The 19,979-nt window shown below is 39.8% G+C and overlaps 1 protein-coding gene across 2 annotated transcripts in view; it reads left to right on the top strand.

Annotated features, from left to right (window-relative positions):
• The window catches only part of snx29 (sorting nexin 29), a 423,313-nt gene that overhangs the window by 36,349 nt on the left and 366,985 nt on the right, over window positions 1-19,979 (top strand). For both annotated transcript variants that reach the window (XM_052021671.1, XM_052021672.1), the window contains exons 5-8: window positions 1,765-1,945; window positions 4,334-4,404; window positions 7,977-8,225; window positions 13,687-14,089. In XM_052021671.1, the coding sequence (XP_051877631.1) occupies window positions 1,765-1,945; window positions 4,334-4,404; window positions 7,977-8,225; window positions 13,687-14,089 (904 nt within the window). The remainder of the gene's footprint in view (window positions 1-1,764; window positions 1,946-4,333; window positions 4,405-7,976; window positions 8,226-13,686; window positions 14,090-19,979) is intronic.

The following is a 19,979-nucleotide window of genomic DNA, read 5'->3' as shown; positions in this document are numbered from 1 at the left end:
TGAAGAGCAATTTTGTGAGTCCCGTTTCTGTGCTCTTTCTACCCTACGATTTCTTTCCAAGTACAGTTCTCTTCTGAAGATGACTGCTGAATCTATTTATTGCATAAACTTCAATGTGTACATAATCTGGCATAAATGTCCTGATGGGTGATGTTAGAGTTTTTTTTTTGAAGAGGTAATCAAGAGGTTTGATGAGGTCAGGGCAGTGGACATTGTCTATATGGACTTTAGCAAGGCGCATGTCCCGCATGGTGGGTTAGTATGGAAGGTGAGATCGCATGAGATCCTGGGAGAGCTAAATAATTGGATACATAATTGGCTTGATGGTAGGAAGCAGAGAGTGATGGTGGAAGATTTTTTTGGAGTGGAGGCCTGTTCCTACTGGTGTTCCACTGGGTTTGGTGCTGGGACCATTGTTGTTCATCATTTATATCAACTATTTGGATGAGATGTACAAGGCATGTTTTGTAAGTTTGCAGATGACACTAAAGTAGGTGGTATTGTGGACAGTGAGGAAGGTTATCAAAAGTTACAGGAGGATCTTGATCAGCTGGATGTGGGCTAAGAAATGGCAAATGGTGTTCAATTCAGATTAGTGCTAGGTGATGCATTTTGGGAAGTCAAACCAGGGTAGAACTTTCACAGTGAATGGTAGAGCCCAAAAGAATGTTGTAGAGCAGAGGGACCTATGAGTACAAGTCGATAGTTCCCTGAAAGTGGCATCACAAGTGGACAGGGTGGTGAAGAAGGCATTTGGCATGCTGGCCTTCTCATTCTGGGCATTGCATATAGGAGTTGGAACATCATGTTGCAGTTGTACAAGGCGTTGTTGAGGCCACACATGGTGTATTGTTTTCAGTTTTGGTTACCCTGTTATAGGAAATACATAATTAAGTTGGAAAGAGTACAAATAAGATTTACAAGAATGTTGCCAGGACTTGAGGGCCTGAGTTATAGAGAGAGGTTGGGCAGGCTAGAACTTCATTCCTTGGAGTGTAGGAGACTGAGAGGTGACCTTATCAAGGTGTATAATATGAGGGGTATGGATAAGGTTAAAACACACAGTCTTTTCTTAGTGAAAGGGAATCAAAAACCAGAGGACAAAGGCTTAAGGTGAGAGGGGAAAGATTTAAAGGGACCTGAGGGGCAACTTCTTCACACAAGAGGGAGGTGTGCATATGGAATGAGCTGCCAGGGAAAGTGGTTGAGGCAGGTCCACTAACAATATTTAAAAGACACTTGGACAGGTATGTGGATAAGAAAGGTTCAGAGGGATATGGGTCAAATGTGGGCAAATGGGACTATTTTAGATGGGCATCTTGGTTGACAAGGATGAGTGGGGTGAAGGGCCTGTTTCTGTGCTGTATAATTCTATAACTTTCTTTTGTTGTCCTTTCGTGGAGTCTCTGACCTGTCCATATTTTTCTGGCTTCAGATTGATTATTTGATTGAAACAAGATAGAGTTAGAGTTATACCTTCTAAATCTGTGTGGGTAAAGGAAGTTTGAAGATGTATCTCTCAAATTCAAATCCACCTGTGAATCAAAGCTGTATTCAGACAATGCACGGGATGTGTGTGTGGAATAAAATTGTCTTTCCTTTTAAACCTGTTGCAAACATGCACTGTGACTTTTATGCATCACAAGTTCTGAGCAAAGTTTTTGTATATACGCATGCTGAAGTGAACAGCCAGATATGTGTTGAAAATATGTTTATTTTTATCATACTTGATTATCGTAAATGTTACGTTCTTTTACTTTGCAGAGCCTGTTTTTTGGTATTATGTAAGAGAGCATCTGAACAAACATGAGCTACAACGATACTACTCTTTAAAGAATATCACCACAGATATTGGTCGGGGCAGGGCTTGGCTCCGATCTGCATTGAATGAGCATTCACTCGAGCGATACATGCATATGCTTCTTGGTGATGGGAACCAGCTAAGGTAACGTGCTGGAGAAATTTTGTTGATTGTAAGATGAGCATTTTTCCTTAAATTTGATCATTATGTCACTTCTTACAATTTGTAGAATTCTTATCACTGAATTAGAAAGTTGTCAGTTTCATTCCCACCATGACTTAGACATTTTAGATTATATTCTGATTGGGGGTTTGGTTGAGAGCCACAGGTCATGTCTTTCTTGTGGACCAGTGTTTCTGACCTCCAGCTTGCCAATGGTCTTGTCACCGAGTTCAGCATTGAAGCACTGATAGGCTGAGCCAAGGGGCTGCATCGAGTCCATCAGCTTTATTCCAGCCATGGCTGCCATGATTCAAGTGTTCTGAGCCTATCTTCAGCTGCTTCCATCGTAGGGTCAAAGTTTGCAGATTACACTATGTTCAATTCTTTTCGCTATTGCTTAGAAAAAGAAGCAATCTGTGCCTCTAGGAAGCAAGACCTTGGTAACATTGAGGTATGAGCAGACAAATAACATTCATGCCGTAGAAGTCCCAGGTAATAACCCATTCATTTAAGTGAAAATTGAAGCAAAACATAGGAGTTTTTTTACTTTCTTTTCACTTTACTTTATCTTAATGTTAATATTTTATAATTTATAGTATTTTAATTAAACTTATTTTTCTACTTTTTAAATTTTATTTGTTTTCAGTTATTTAAGACAATGTGAAATGTTTTTCAATGTTTTCAATTACCAAATGTATTTAAATACAAGTCAAAAGCCTTGGACAGCAGAGACCAATAAAGGCATTCTGGGGGTGGGGTTTCAGGTTCTGCCACCTGAGGACTGGTGGCCCTCTCTTAGAAGGAGGACCCTGAATACAGAGAGTCAGCTCGATGAACTCTCCCAATTTCGGTCAGGTTGCAGTTTTAGATCAATGACAATTAAAGAATTGAGAGGGAGCTATTTTCTGGGTCAGTGCTCTTACTTCAATAAACAATGCCAGAATCAAATTAATTGGTCATTTGTATACTCATTCATTTGCTGCTTATTGAGCTTTCTGTATTTTAACCTGACTATGCTAACTTAGAAAGTAATGTAGAAGCTGCACATGTCAATGTGCTTTACTTTTTCCCCCTTTACTCTGTAATTAAGGAGCTTTTTTTAGTCATGTTTGGCAGTCCCTCGGGATTGAGTGACTTGCTTCCACTCCAGATTTGTGGGTTCAGGTGGCTGATGAGGCCAGTGTCGGAACTGTAGACTCTTCTGCAGGAGGAGCCAGCGATCGGGGTTCAATTCTCTTCACTGTCTGTAAGGAGTTCGTACGCTCTCCCTGTGACTGCGTGCGTTTCCTCAGGGTGCTCCGGTTTCCTCCCACATTCTAAAGATGTACAGGTCAGTAGGTTAACATCGGTGTAATTGGGCGGCACGGGCTTGTTGGGCTGGAAGGGCCTGTACCGTGCTGTATAAATAAAGTTTTTATAAATTTAAGGGGCAGGAGGTGCCTGGTGGAGCAAGGTAGTTTGTGACATGATGCTCACCTTTTTCTGCTTGTGCAGTGCTTCCTAATGCTCCAGATGTGTGGACCTGACATAGCTGATGCCATTTTGAATGCTCCTTCTCCATTTTGAGCATTTGAGTCGGTGGGGATATTGCATTTGTTCAAAGACCCTCTGAGCATATCCATCAATCTCTTCCCATGGCAGAGTTCAGAATAGTGTGTTTCAGGAGTCTGGTGTCTGGAATCAACAGCTTCGAACAATTCTTGCAGATATGATGTCATTGATCTACTGTTTTATGCCTATTGAAGAAGATCCTTTAAAAGATAAACTTCTTAAACTTCCACTTTGTACCTGTTCACTGTAAATTGGTGGTTCCAAGTCTCTATAGATCCTCTTACTCCACTTGCACTGTATTGATAAAACTGGGTTGATGTTGTTTTACTGCCCCTCATACCACCCCACACTGCTCTTATCATATTTCAGCTCATACGCTCTCATTCAGGTGAAGATCATAGGTTGAAAGTCAGACTTGTATTTGTTCAGCAACTTGATATGCAATACAGCGACTGATGTATTTTCGTAAGGTATTTTGAAATTTGGTAATGGTATTAAATGTGCATTTTCGATAACAACTAATTATCTATTTCTGGAATATTCACTTTCTTGCACATTTATAATATCTATGTTAGTCAGACAGAAACAAGCTCAGCAGGGAATGAAGCATAATCATTCTCAGCTGTGCAAAGTATTTTCTCAGTGTTAAAGAGCATTTTGAATGGTTTATCGAAAGATTAAGTAGTCATGGGAGTCAAAATTTCAGATGAAGTCTGAAAAGATGCTGAAAACTGATTAGTTTATCATTCAAATTTATTTTGACTTGATATATTTTATGAACATATAAATTACTCTTGTTTTCACCTGTGTGATTTTTAGCGTCTTCTATGAAGATTGGTCCTTTATGAGGGATGAAGAACGTGCAAGCATGCTTCCTACCATGGCAGCAGGTAAGGTTGCAAAATTACAGTTTCAAAAGCAGATTTCATTTTTGATAGCTGTGCTTAGTTGATATTCACATGGGAAAATAAAATTGCTTTGCATGTAATGCATTCTGATTTTGTGCAGGTTGCTTAAAAGATAAAGGTCTTTATATGCAAACGTTAACAGGCCATGTCAGTGGCTGCAGAATAGTCGTTTAAAAAAAATCCTTGATGTGAATTTTAAAAACAGATAAAGATTTTATCGCAATGAATATTCACATGGGCATTTATTTCATGCGGGTTTCATTCACTTCCCATTGTACCTATTATAACTAATTTGAAAACTAATTCTACTCATCATTTTTCCTTTCAGTCCATAATCTTAGCCCATCAATCCTACTTGAGAGGATCCAGGATTAGGTTTAGGAGTTGATTGGATAGAAATTGCCTGTGGATCTTAAGAGGCCCAGGTGCGGAGTATAGTGTTTATATGTAACATGGAAAAATTGAGTGTGCTTTCACAAAAATTGCTAGTTTATATAAAACATTTTGTCTTAAGATTGGGACCAGTGCCAAAGGTACCTGAATAAACTAAACTCTGTTTCAATATATGTGATTGAAGGATTTATTTTTAAGGGTTTTGTTCTTTATGTTTTGCAATTTGACCTAATTTTCATTTAAAACCAAAACCATTGCATGTGTCCTGCAGAAGTAAATGCTTTCACAGAATTCAGTGGGACATGAGCATGTCGTAACATTCTCTGCAGTATAGTTGACTGTTGACAACTATAGGACTGACTCTAAAATTTTGTATTTGTAAGGAACTTAATTTTGTGAAATTAGGGTAACAGTGTAATTGCCTAATTTCTGCTTCATTCCCTGAGCTTGGTTCTGTTTGGGTAGTTGGGAAACATTGAATTAGCTTTAATGAGAATTTGCTTGAAGTAAGGTTCAGTTATTACATTGGTGGAGCTAGAATTTTTATGAAGGGAGTTGAGCACTGAAAATATGAGTCTTTGTTTCTGAGGATCTATTGTGAACATATCCAGCGCCTAGGTTTAACAGAAATTAACGTTTTGCTCTTGAACACAATTTTTCCATTAAACTGTTGAATGAATTATCTTGTAATTGGCATGAATATGATTGGGCTTGGTTGAAATGATTCACCTGTGTTGCAGCACTCGATATTTCAGCTTTATTAAACCTCATTAGTCTCGGCACTTTCTTGGTTAAGAAAATGGTGCACTGAAATGATTAAAAAAAAATGTTCTGGTGCTCAACAATATGACTGTCAGCTTCCACTTCCTGTCAGTCTGTTTGTGGAATGGTTTGATCAGAGCACTCTTCCTTGCTAATTTGCAAACTTAGTTATCATGTTTGGATACCAAAACTAATCCGGCATCGACCAAAGAAGTTATTGAGATTTGGAAGCTAATTTTATATTTATTTAATTCTTTAGATTCGGGTAGCATTAAGGAGAAATTTCTTGTTCATGTTACATGCTCCTCATTCCACTAAATTGTTTCCCACATTCATTGTGCGACATTGTCAAAAGCAAACTTAAACTCAAAGATGATTTCTTTCCCATAACTCCTGGCACTGAACCAAATTTTGAGAAATGTCCTTCAACGTCTGATGTTGTCAGTGAAGCCATTTATTGCATTTAGTGATGGAGAAAACTGTTAAAATGATAGAAAGCATATTGATGGATTTTTGAATAGCTCAGAACTATTATGTGATGGCCTACCATCTGAAAGTTAACAGCCTCGGTTATTATTACTCAGAGTTGGGCTACTTTCAAGATGCTTATTTGAAGGTCAGCAGAGGAGTCACTTGAATGCACATGACCATATTGTTTTGAAAGCCACTGGGATGATATTGGAATTGAGCAAAATAGGAGGCTCCAATTCTATACTGACTTCTGTTGGTGAGGGTGGACGTGCAGCTGGAAGCTTAAAAGCACACACTGGTTGCATAGAATTCTGACAGCACATAAAATTCATTATGCTCAGGACTTTGACATGTGAAATTGATGAAGACTACAAGTAGGGTGCTGATCAAACATGCTTCTGCTGTCTTGGGGTGAGTTTCTTTGGTGTTGAGACTTTAACAATCCCACAGAATAATCATACTCTAGTGTCAATTTTTAGTAGAAATATAAAGTAGCCATTGTAAGTTGAAATTTCCTGTTTTGGTTGGATGATTTTGCTACCTAATACATAAATTTATCTAACTAACTCACTGGATGATCTACTAACTCGTTGATAAATTTTTGAAAAGTCAGGGAATTGAGGGCTTTGTGGAACTGGCACAGAAGAGGAGATGAGGCCTGGAGCAGATCAGCCATAATCATAATGAATGACAGGACAGGCTTGAACTGCTGAGTAGCCTATACCAGCTCTTATTTTCTCATGTTCTTTTGTTACCTGTGTTTTTAATCTTTTACTAATTCAGGGAGTAGTGTCTGAGTAAATGAGGAAAATATCCAATGTTTATTTTCTAAATGAATCATATTAATTTTTATGTTCATTTTGACACTAAGACTTGTAAAATTAACTGTTTTCCTTTATTTTCTAGTTTAGTTTCTGGATGTTATCATCATAGTCACAGAGATGTAGTGTGGAAACAGGCCCACTGACCATCAACCATCCACTTTTACACTAATTCTACAGTAATCCCTTTTTTCCTATTCTCCCCACATTCTCCTCCAGATTGTACCACTCATACACACTAGTGGCAATTTACAATGGCCAATTAACCTACCAATCCTCGTGTATTTAGGGACATGCAAGTAAACCACAGTGCCTGGAGGAAATCCTTGTGGTCACAGTGAGAACGTGCAAATTCCACACAGACAGCACCAAAGGTCAAGATTGAACTTGGGTTGCTGGAATTGTGAGGCAGCAGCTCTACCAGCTGTGGCACCATGCCACCCATGTCTTTCAAATGCAGATTGTATGAAAGAATAAAAGTCTTCCAATTAATGATGTATAATCTATAATTTATCTTTCATGGATACATCAGATTTATAATGTGTAGCAAGCTCATCGTGGTCAAAACAAGGGCAGAGGAAGATTCTTATTTTTCTGCTTGAATAATGTTCAAAATGTATAATTAGTTTGCTTTGCAAAAAAATTGACAGCATTTCCAGCGTGCATCCCCCTTCAGACCAGAAAGGTTAAGATATTTATATAGAGTAATCTAAATTGGTATGGTTTTACAATATTAGATTGGCTGTTGCTATTATTTGCATTTCAAGAAAAAGTTTGTTAATTGTATTAGGCAGGTTTCCAAGAGAGGAGTGGCCTGCATTTATTGTATTTCTAGATCAGACTGTGAACCTTTTCTTCACCAATGCCTATGTTAGTGTTAAATTTGTTGTAAAAAGGGCAGGGGCTGTGTACATCATGTTCACTACTTAAGCAGCTAAACAACGACCTTCAATGAATGAAAAGAACTGCAGCTCTAATGTATCGGACATAATTGGCTTCACCTGGAAGTTGTTTAATGATTTGTACTGAAAGTGCTATTTTCTTTAAAAGGAATTAATTAAACTCAAAAGGAAATTATTTTTGTAAATCTATTAACTTCATTTAAAGGGTTAAATTCAATCCTCTTTGCAATCAACATTGACAACCAGGATTTGAATGGACCTAACAAGCCTGTATCTGCAGTTGCAAACTTATTGAAAGAATCAACACAAAATGTCACGTGCCTGTTAAAGGAATCCACCCAGGGGGTTAGCACACTGCTGAAAGAAATCTCAACAGTATCTGCTGTGCCAAGTTTCATGCGACCTGAGCCTGAATCTGACCGACTGCCAGTTCTGTCTAAAACTGTAAACCAAGGTAAGTAGCATGATTACTAAAATACATAAGTTGTGAGGTGGCACATCAGTTTAATATTGAATTTTAATTAGTTATTAGATAAGTATTACTTAAGAGAGGGGAACATCTTGAGCATCATTATATGTGTATATAGATATTGTTGCCTTTTTTTAAAGAAGTGTTTGGAATACTACTTGATGAATTCTTCTTTCAGTTGAATAAAATTATAATTCATTCCCATCAAGCGGCTTGTGATTTAGAAGCAAAAAAAAGATGTACATCTGTAAAATAATTTTGATGTTCTCAGGATGTCTGTGTTTCACAGCCAACAAATTATTTTAAGTACTGTTAATGTAATGTCAGTCAATGAAGCATTGAATCTGCTCATGACATAGGCCCACGAATAGACTAACTATATTTTTTGATTGTTATTATTTGGTGGTGAAAGATAAATGTTGGCCAGCATACCTGCAGTACTCTTTTGCTATTCAAATTATATCATGGGACCTTTCAAAATCATTTGAGAACGGCTGAAAGGGCCAAAACTTAACATGCTGTTCCAAAGATGGCATCTCCTTCAGTGTAGCAAAACAACATGGAAGTTGATCTCAAATTGTGATTATTTGTTCAGGTCTTGGAGAAAGACTTGAAACCAGTGGTAGGTTCTTTCATTGATAAGAGTACTACTACTGAGTCAAGCCTTCATGAAATCGTGAACAATCTTGAATCGATGGAAGTTGGAAGTGCAGGCACCTCAAGCAAGTGGGAAGGCAAAAGCGGTATTTTGGTTCTTTTTGCAAGAGGATTTGAGTACATGAGTGAAGATGTCTTCCTGGAATTATCTGTTCACGATCGTGTAACAGCTGGGCCTCTCCACTTGTGATAGAAGATTCACCAATTGATTATTTAATTGGGGAAAGGTGAATTATGGGGCTATAAGGTGAGAACTAGAGAGTGTAAATTTGGGTGACATTTTTGAGGGGAAATGTACTATAGAGATGTGGTCGATGTTCAGGGATCCATTGCAGGATGTTCGGGATAAATTTGTCCTGGTGAGGCAGAGAAGGAATGGCAGGGTGAAGGAACCATGGGTGACAAGGGAGGTGGAACAACTAGTTAGGAAGAAGAAGGCAGCATACGTAAGGTGTAAGCAGCAAGGATCAGACAGGGCTCGTGAGGAATAGAGTAGCAAGGAGGGAACTTAAGAAGGGGCTGAGGAGAGTGAGAAGGGGACATGAAAAGGCTTTGGCGAGTAGGGTTAAGGAGAATCCCAAGGCTTTTTACTCATGTGAAGGGCAGAAGGATGGCTAGAGTAAAGGTAGGTCCGATTAAAGACAAAGGTGGGAAGATGTGCCTGGAAGCCGTGGAAGTGGGTGAGGTTCTCAGTGAATACTTCTCTTCGGTGCTCACCAAGGAGAGGAGTCTTGATGATGCTGAGGACAGTGTTGGTAAGGGTAATGTTCTAGAGTATGTAGATATCAAGAGAGAGGATGTGTTGGAGCTGTTAGAAGATATTAGGACAGATAAGTCCCCAGGGCCTGATGGAATATTCCCCAGGCTGCTTCGTGAGGTGAGGGAGGAGATGGCTGAACCGTTGGCTAGGATCTTTGAGTCCTCGTTGTCCACGGGGATGGTATCGGAGGATTGGAGGGTGGCGAATGTTGTCCCCTTGTTCAAAAAAAGTAGTAGGAATAGTCCAGGGAATTACAGGCCGGTGAACCTTACGTCTGTGGGGGGCAAGCTGTTGGAAAGGATTCTTAGAGATCGGATCTATGAGCATTTAAAGAATCATGGACTGATTAGGGACAGCCAGCATGGATTTGTGAAGGGAAGATCTTGCCTCACAAGCCTGATAGGGTTCTTTGAGGAGGTTACCAGGAAGATTGAGGGCAGTGCAGCCTGGGTGGGTGGTGGAGGCTGATACATTGGACAAGTTCAAGAGATTGTTAGATAAGCATATGGAGGAATTTAAGTTAGAGGGATATGTGGGACGAAGGGGTTAGATAGTCTTAGGTGTGGTTTGAAGGGCGGCTCAACATGGTGGGCTGAAGGGCCTGTATTGTGCTGTATTGTTTTATGGTTCTATGTGGTCTACATGGATTTTAGTAAGGCGTTTGACAAGGTTCCGCATGGTAGGCTTCTTCAGAAGGTCAGAGGCCAAGGGATCCAGAGATGCTTGGCCGTGTGGAAAGCAGAGGGTTGTGGTGGACGGAGTGCATTCGGATTGGAGGGCTGTGACTAGTGGTGTCCCACAGGGATCGGTTTTGGGACCTCCACTTTTTGTGATATTTATTAATGACTTAAATGAGGGGGAGGAAGGGTGGGTTAGCAAGTTTGCAGATGACACAAAGATTAGTGGTGTTGTGGGCAGTGTGGAGGGCTGTCGAAGCTTACAGAGGGATATGGATAGGATGCAGAGATGGGCTGACAAGTGGCAGGTGGAGTTCAATCTGGAGAAGTGTGAGGTGGTACACTTTGGAAGGGCAAACTCCAAGGTGGAATACAAGGTAAATAGCAGGATTCTGGGCAGCTTAGAGGAGCAGAGGGATCTGGGGATTCATATCCACAGATCACTGAAAGTTGCCACACAGGTGGATAGGGTAGTTAAGAAAGCTTATGGGATGTTAGCTTTCATAAATCGTGGGATTGAGTTTAAGAGCTGCGAAGTAATGATGCAGCTTTACAAAACTCTGGTTAGACCACACCTGGAGTACTGTGTCCGGTTCTGGTCGCCTCATTATAGGAAGGATGTGGAGGCGTTGGAAAGGGTGCAGAGGAGGTTTACCAGGATGCTGCCTGGATTAGGGAGTATGGATTATGACGAGAGACTAAGGGAGCTAGGGCTTTACATGATAGAGGTATACAAAATATTAAGAGGAATAGATAGAGTGGACAGCCAGCACCTCTTTCTCATGGCACCAATGCTCAATACAAGAGGGCATGGCTTTAAGGTAATGGGTGGGAAGTTCAAAGGAGACGTCAGAGGGAGGTTTTTCACCCAGAGAGTGGTTGGTGCATGGAATGCGCTGCCAGGGGTCATGGTGGAGGCTGATACATTGGGAAAGTTCAAGAGATTGTTAGATAAGCATATGGATGAATTTAAGATAGGGGGATATATGGGAGGAAGGGGTTAGATAGTCTTAGGGGTGGTTTGAAGGTCGGCACAACATGGTGGGCCGAAGGGCCTGTATTGTACTGTATTGTTCTATGGTTCTATGATTTCTGGGATTGGCGTTTGCCACATCAGGAGAGATTAAACTATGTGGGCCATTGCTCTCTGGAGTTTAGAAGAAAGAGAGCTGATTCCATTGAATCACACACAATACTTATAGAACTTGACAGGATAGATACAGAGATGTTGTTTCTCCTGGCTGTTGTTTCAAAATAAGCGATTAGCCATTTTGGGCTGAGATGAGACATTTCTTCACCCACAAACTGATAAGAATTCTCTATCCAAAAGGGCTATGGAAACTCAGTTGCTGAGTTTTAAGATATTTTTCGATATTATGCTAAACAAGGGATATGGGGATATTGTAAGAGAGTGGCATTGAAGTAAAAGATCAGTCACGATCTTATGAATGGAAGAGAAGGAAAAAAGGGCCTACTTTTACTTTTCTCTGATTTAATGTTCTTATGTTTTGTTGAAGAAAGCATTTTTTTTGCTTTGAGCTTTCTGGAGCTGAAAGTATGCAAGGTAAAAGTTATCTCTTGATCTTGTGTCAGTCTAGTATACTTACGTAAAACACATTTTCAAATCATGTATCTAGAGTTCCAATTCATGTATAACCTAGTTTTCTTATGTGATGCAATAGTTGGTTAACTTTAAATGTTGTTACTCTTCTGAGGACAATGTTTTCTTCAGAAATCCATCCTCCCTTTTGGTAATATACCACCAATGTGTTATGTATGAATTAGTTTGTGATCTCAAGCTGTTTAATATATCTGTGGAAGAACAGTAATTGGGCAGAATCTTTTCAAATAAATGAGACCTAGGCTGGAAGAATACAGAAATATGTCATCTTTTAAAAAAGGATTTTTTTTTTGGTCTAGTTCTCTGCCTCTCTATATCTTACCTTTCTTAAGATCTTTCTTAAAACCTAGCCTTTAAAGTAAACCTTCAGTCATTTCTCATAATATTTGCCTATGTGGCTTGGTGTCACAGTTGGTTTCATAGGGCTGTTTTTGGAGTATGTTCTGCCACATATATGCAAGCTGCTGCTGAAGCTGTTGTTTATTTTGTCCAAAGGGTTCACATTGTAATTCCTTTACTGGCCTTAGAGTTTGTGCTTGACAGCAGTCAGCCAGATCTGGGTTGAGGCAAATTAATACCTGCCCGTGTACTGACCATGGGCAACTATTAGGGGACAAGAACAGCATAGGAAAAGCTAAAAGCCCACCATGGGAGTTAGGGAGGAAAATGCATAGTACCACCACACATTCTGAAACAAAAAAAGCTGTAAAGAATTAGGTGCTTGTGTTTTAAATACATTAAACATATTAAAATATTGTGCTGGATTGTGCTAACTTTTGTTGGTGTTTCTAATTGGAACTGCCTTGTGTTAAGCTTTTCAAACTGAAGTGAGTCTCAAATTCAGTGCCTGCTATGAAATGGAGAAGTGTGGGACTTGGTGATAAATGTTATGGGCAGAATCTGCTAGTTGACTTCATTGCTGAACTCCTCATGGAATTCAATGGTGGGGGACAGTCTTGGTGGGATTCTGCAGAATAATTCTGGAAAATCACCTCTTGCAACCTGTGCCAGGTCAGACCTGTCACAGGGTTTGACACTCCAGTGATTCCAGTTGCGATTGTAGGGCAAATATTTAGGAAGCAAAGGGGAGCTTAGGTTACTAATCTTTTTTTTAAAAAAAGATATTACTTTTGTTTAATGTTTTAAATTATTTATTCCAGAAAGTTTTTTTTTGTGTGTTTAGTAATTTGAAATAAACATTTTTTATTAATAACTTACTTGAATTTTAATAATTTCCTCATGCTTTAGTGTCAGAGATATTTTAAAACTACTAAAATCCCTGACAATTTTCACAGCTGGCAGAGTTAAACCCCTCGCTTTGTCAGCTGTCAGGGTCGTTTTGGGGTCGGGCTTCCTTCAACATGACCTGAGACCCTGTCAACCAACAGACATTGTAACTGGACTCTGGGGTGCAGAGAGACAAGGAGATAAGCCCTTCACATTTGTGGGAGTAGAACTATGGAATCTGGACAGTCTGGCTTGCATTGTGGCTGATGTCACATTGTTTATTGTTTGCTTGAAGATTTTTTTCAATTACCAGTTGACAGTATGATCTAACCCAACATTGCACCTGTTTATTACATTTTTAGATTAGTTTCTTAACACCTGCAGCAATCAGATCTCGGCCTTTTCAAATATAAAATAACTAATGTCAATTTTTGTTAAACTAACAGACCAAATATGCGCTGGTAAAATGTGACAATGAATTATTGCATTTTTCCCCACTGGTAGATGGAAAAAGCAAAAGAGAAAAGAAGAAAAAGAAAATGGTGCCAAATATAATTTCTTTTGATGGTGACAATGAAGAGGAGGAACTGTGCTCTGAGCGAGTAAAACATTCAGATGTAACAATAGAAAGTTCTGAAGAAAATTCAGAAAAATCTTCATCTGTTTCTTCAGCTGTGATTTTAGCTGCACTTAGTCCAGATGTTTATGGAAAACCAAGTTCTAATGGAGAAGAATTTAGCAACAATATCTTGAAAACTGTGGATGTATGTGTAAATGGTGATGCTGGTCACAAGAAACTAGATATGAAAAGTATTGACGATGACGATGATGAAGAGGATGAAGATGTGGATGGGGAGCACATGTATCAAAGTAAAGAGAATGAGGAGGACAGGCTTCTTTCTGAACAGTGAGTGATTAAAATTAGAACACCTCCTTTGCCGGTTATCCCTTGAATTAAAAATGATTCTGTTTTTCTTTTCAAAACATAGTTCACAAGTCATCTTTGATTTAAAGAATGTATTTCTCCTATGCTGTCTTCAGTAATATTTGTTGGAAGTTTGGGGGCCCAGTCTGCCAAATAATTTCCTAGCTAACTTGTATGTGAATTTGACTGATGAGATAGAAGATTATTTACAAAAATTGTCTTCTCTCCCCCCCCCAAAAAAAATTAATACGATTAATTTCTGTCAATTAAAACAGTCAAATAATACTGACATGGATGAAACAAATATGGAAACATAAATGCATACCTTGGGTTTCACAAGAATACCATGAACAGGAAAGCCATATGGAGTATTCAGATAATGTTTTGTCCATGTTTGTAGGTTTACAATACAGGTATTTAATTCTCAGACTATTTTGACATCAGACTTGTGGAGCTAGTTTTGTGAATCTTTTGGGTTCCAATACAAAGTTATTCCTGTTAAGACTCTGAAACTGGGACAGATCTTGAGCAAGAGAAAATGACCAGTAAATGACTCACTGTTCATTCAGTATAAAATTCTCCACTTAACAATAGGTTACAGTTGATGAATAGCTCAAAACCCTTGGTCACTGAAGCCTCATGGACATGGGTGACATCGTCTTCAATCTTTTCTCCCCTTTCCTGTCTTCCCATATGGTCCTTAAGCCTTTGTGAATTTTTCTTTCATGTGCCTTGCTTTATCCTTCAATTACCTGACACACAAGGCCACACAAGCAGTATCCTTCTAAGGTCTTCAATAGAGTCCCCTTGACTTCACTGGATCTACTGGTCAAAAATGCCACGTTCTTTGAAGATCACAGGTGATCTCTTAGCCCACCAAGGTCAATGTCTAATGATAGATTGGCCATTCTTTACCATTATCTCACTTGTGAAATTCATTTACACTTGCTCCTACCACATTCTTCCAATAGACTATTTTGATCTTGTGAACTATTCCCGTCTCCAGCATTTTCATGGCCAGACACTGATACTCACTTAGCACCCCCAAAAGGGGTCAATACATGCTGTGTTCTCATTGGCTCAGCACCAATGACATAGTGTGCTCTCAGTGGCCAAGCAAACAAACAACATGATGGCCATGCCCAACAAGCAGTCTAGAAGTATTTTTTAACCTGGTAAGTTTTAATTACCTGATTTTCTTTCATCTCCCCCCACTGTCAGATCAGTTCTCTGTGGGGAAGTACTCAGTGGGATACCAGTGTACAGGTTTGTGTTTATTTTTGCAACCTTTCTTAATAACAAGTTGATAACTGATGGAACTATATATAATTATGAAGGGCACAGATATTAGGGTAGATAGTCATAGTCTTTTTCAAAGATAGACAAATCTCCAGGGAACCATGTACTTGTACTCCAAGGTCTCTCTGTTCTGCAACACTCCCCAAGACCCTGCCTTTCGCTGTGAAGGTCCGGCCTGGATTTGACTTTGCAAAATGCAACACCTCACACTTATCCGAATCAAACTCCATTTGCCATTCCTCGGCCCACTTACTCAGCTGATCAGGATCCCCCTGTAATTTTTCGTAAACATGCCTTGTACATTCCGATCCAAACCATTGATATAGATGGTAAATAACAATGGGCCTGCACTGACCCCTGAGGCACACCACTAGTAACGGGCCTCCAATCTGAGAAACAACCTTCCACCATCACACTCTACTTTCTACCGTCAATTGTGTAACCAATTTGCCAGCTCTCCCTGGATTCCATACCATCTAACCTTCCAGAGCAGCCTACCATGTGGAACCTTATCAAAGGCCTTACTGAAGTTCATATAAGCTATGTCTACCGTCCTGCCCTCATCGACTTTCTTGGTCACATTATCAAAAAACAATCAAGTTCGTAAGATGTGATCTCCCACACACAAAGCCATGCTGACTATCCCTAATTAACCCCTGTCTTTCTGGATGCATGTATATCTTATCCCTCAGAATCTCTCCAGTAATTTACCTACCACAGTTGTTAGACTTACTGGTCAAAAGTTCCCAGGTTTCTCTTTGCTGTCCTTCTTAAATAAAGGCACAGCATTCGCTACCCTCCAGTCCACTGGCACCTCACCAATGGCTAACAATGTTACAAATATCCTAGCCAGGGCTCCCACAATTTCTTCTCTAGCGTCCCAGTGCATTCTTGGATATACCTGGTCAGGCCCTGGAGAACGCTGGTCCTCATCAGTGAGGGCATTGAGTCTAAAAGTTGGGAGGTTATGGTGCAGTTGAGGGATTGAGGGACTGAATTATAGGGAGAGGTTGGACAGGCTTGGGCTTTATTCCTTGGAGCATAGGAAACTGAGAGGTGATCTTATAGAGGTGTATAAAATCATGAGGGGCATAGATAGGGTGAATGCACTCAGTCTTTTTCCCAAGGTTAGGGAATCAAGAACTTGACGGAATAGGTTTAAGGTGAAAGGGGAAAGATTTAATAGGAACATGAGAGGCAACTTTTTTTTGCATAAAGAGTGGTATTTACGTTGAATGAACTGCCAGAGAAAGTGGTTGAGGCAGGTATAATAACAACTTTTAAAAGACAGTTGGACAGGTACATGGATCGGTAAGGTTTAGAAGGTTATGGGCCAAATGCTTGCAAATGAGACTAGCTTGGATGGGGCATCTTGGTTGGCATGGACTAGTTGGCTGAAGGGCCTCTTTCCGTGCTGTATAACTCGATGAACTCTCTAAGGGTGGAAATGTCAAATACCAGAGGGCTTAGGTTTAAGGTGAGAAGGGGAAAGTTTAAAAGTAAAAGCTTTTGTCTTAAAATTCCGTGGGTGGAACAGTATCATAATTTGCATGAATGCACACCCCCTACACCAAGAATGTAAAATGGAAAGTTGGCAACCTATGAGTGAACCTACTGACTTGTGCCATCTTTAATAAGTGTATTTCCATTGACAAAAATTACTTCATTGAAATGGCTCATATCACATTCTGTAAGTAGAGTTGTAAAGCATAGATACAGGCCCTTTGGCCCAACGAGTTCATGCTGACCACGTTGTCCACCTCGCTCGTCCCAATTTCCTGTGTTTGCCCGGATATCTCCAGGCCCCTCCCTTCCATGTACCTATCCAAGTGCTTCTTAAGTGATACTATTGTACCTGCCTCAACCACTTCCTCTGGCAGCTCACTTCATATACTCACCACCCTCTGCGTGAAAAAGTTGCCCGTCAGATCCCTTTTAAATCTTTCCTCTCTCACCCTAAATGTGCCCCCTAGTTTTGAACTTCCGTACCATGGGAAAAAGACTGTAAGTGTCCACCTTATCTATGTTTCTCTTAATTTAAAACACTTCTATAAGGTCACCTCTCATTCTCTAACATTCCAAGGAATAAAGGCCTGTCCTGGCCAACCTCTCCCTATAACTCGGGCCCCCTAGTCCTGGCAACATCCTTGTAAATCTTTTCTGCACTCTTTCCAGTTTAACCATGTCTTTCCATGACAGGGTGATTAAAAACTGTACATAGTACTCAAGAAATCAGCCTCCCCTCCTTGGACTCTCTTTCCCTCTCGCTGCCTTGGTGAAGCAGCCAGCACAATCAAAGACCCTACCCACCTGGGTCATTCTCTCTTCTCTTCTCTTCCATCAGGTAGAAGATACAGGAGCCTGAGGGCACGTACCACCAGGCTCAAGGACAGCTTCTATCCCACTGTGATAAGACTATTGAATGGTTCCCTTATACAATGAGATGGACTCTTGACCTCACAATCTACCTTGTTGCGACCTTGCACCTTATTGTCTACCTGCAGTGCACTTCTCCTGTAGCTGTGACACTTAACTCTGTACTGTTATTGTTTTTACCTGTACTACCTCAATGCACTCTGTACTAACTCAATGTAACTGCACTGCGTAATGAATTGACCTGTACGATCGGTATGCAAGACAAGTTTTTCACTGCACCTTGGTACAAGTGACAATAATATACCAATACCAAGTGCGGCCTCATCAACGACTTGTACAACTGCAACATAATGTCCCAACTCCTATACTCAGTGCCCTGATTGATGAAGGCCAGCGTGCTAAAAGCATTTTTCACCACCCTGTCTACCTGTGACGCTGCTTTCAACAAATTATGCACTTGTACTACTAGGTCCCTTTGTTCCATCACACTCTGCAATACCCTATCATTCATAGTACAAGTCCTACTCTGGTTTGACTTTCCAAAATGCTTCACCTCACACTTAACTGTATTGAAATTCATTTGCCACTCCTCGGCTCATTTCCATAACTGATGAAGATCCCCCGGTAATCTACTGTAACCTTCTTCACTATCAACAACACCTCCTAGGTTCGTGTCATCTGCAAACTTGCTGATCAAGCCTTGTGCATTCACATCCAAATCATTTATTTCAATAATGAATAACAAAGGTCCCAAAACTGACCCCTGAGGCACACCACGAGTCACCAGTCTCCATTCTGAGAAACAACTTACAACCACCACCCTCTGCTTCCTACCTCCGAGCCAATTTTGAATCCACCTAACTAGCTCTCCCTGGATTCCATGGGACCTAACCTTCCAGACCAGCCTGCCATGTTGGACCTTGTTGAAGGCCTTGCTAAAGTCTAAATAGACAACATCCACTGCCCTACCCTCATCTACCCTTTTGGTTACATCTTCAAAGAACTCTAAAAGATTCAAAAATCAAATTAAGTCCTTCAAAAATCAAAATACTAATTTTTTATTGTTTAGAATAAAGATTTTAACTGAATTTTCAATAATAACATGCCATGGTATCAACAAAGCATAATTATTCATAATTGTGTACGTACATTGAAAATCCTCAGCACCTGCTACCCGCCTTAAACTCTGTCATATCAGATGGATTGTCTAACATCATACTTAGATCAGTCACAATTTCTGTCAGTTAATCATAGGGTAGATCAGCTAACTTGTTCAGTCCCAAGCACAAACTCTGTCATTGAGTCATCAGTTCCATCTCCTCACAGGTCAGTGTCTAAGTTTAAATCAGACTGTTCATAAACTTGATATCCCATGCAACCCTGAGTTTAACTTCCAAGTCCATATATTTTCCTAAGGTAAAGTTGACTTGACCTGGAGTTTCTCATATTGTGTGTAGGTTCAGGTTTATGAAAGATATTCTGAAACCTATTATGCAAATAAAATTTCTACACAAGTTTTTGGTCAACAGACATTATTTAGATATATTACGCTAGTTGCAATATATTGCTAGTCAGAAACAGTTTAAAGCAATATGATAATTTATCTTGCACACAGTCCCTTGAAGTTATTTATGGTCAAGCATGTATTGTGAATTTTTTTCAACAATGTGTATCACTGAGTGCCATTTTTAATTTGGAAAAACTGCAATTTTCCCTCCAGTGTACTTGTTGCTGAAAGCAATGTCCATGCCTTTGTCACCTACAGCCTCACTCTTCCAGTGTTTTACTGGTTGCCATTATGTCCTTTACCCTGTGTTTCTGAACCAAACTTGACCAAAATCTGCTTTTTTCCCCTCGCCTGTTATACCCAGATTTGGTTACTTGAACTAGTTCCTGGTCTCTCAAGGACTCAAATTTTCAGTTTTTATTCTTGCATACAATTTCCTTCTTTTCCTTTTCACCTTGCAGCTCTGCAATCTAGAATTCTTTCTTTGCTGCTCTGTTTTTCTGTCCTATTTTAGCAGGGTGTGACTAAACTAAATTCTATCCAATATTTTGCAGAATTATTCCACCATAATCATTCGAAAAGAATGTAGAAGTTTAATTATTTTCATTTGAGGTCTAAAACAAAGAAAAGGAAGTGTTAAATGAGAAGAAAATGCAGGAATATCACAAGGAGATACCAGAGTTTCCTGTA

This window comes from Pristis pectinata, chromosome 8 (assembly GCF_009764475.1).
Source record: "Pristis pectinata isolate sPriPec2 chromosome 8, sPriPec2.1.pri, whole genome shotgun sequence".
NCBI lineage: Eukaryota > Metazoa > Chordata > Chondrichthyes > Rhinopristiformes > Pristidae > Pristis > Pristis pectinata.
Note: the sequence above shows the minus strand (reverse complement) of the source record. Positions and strands in the feature narration are given on the sequence as shown.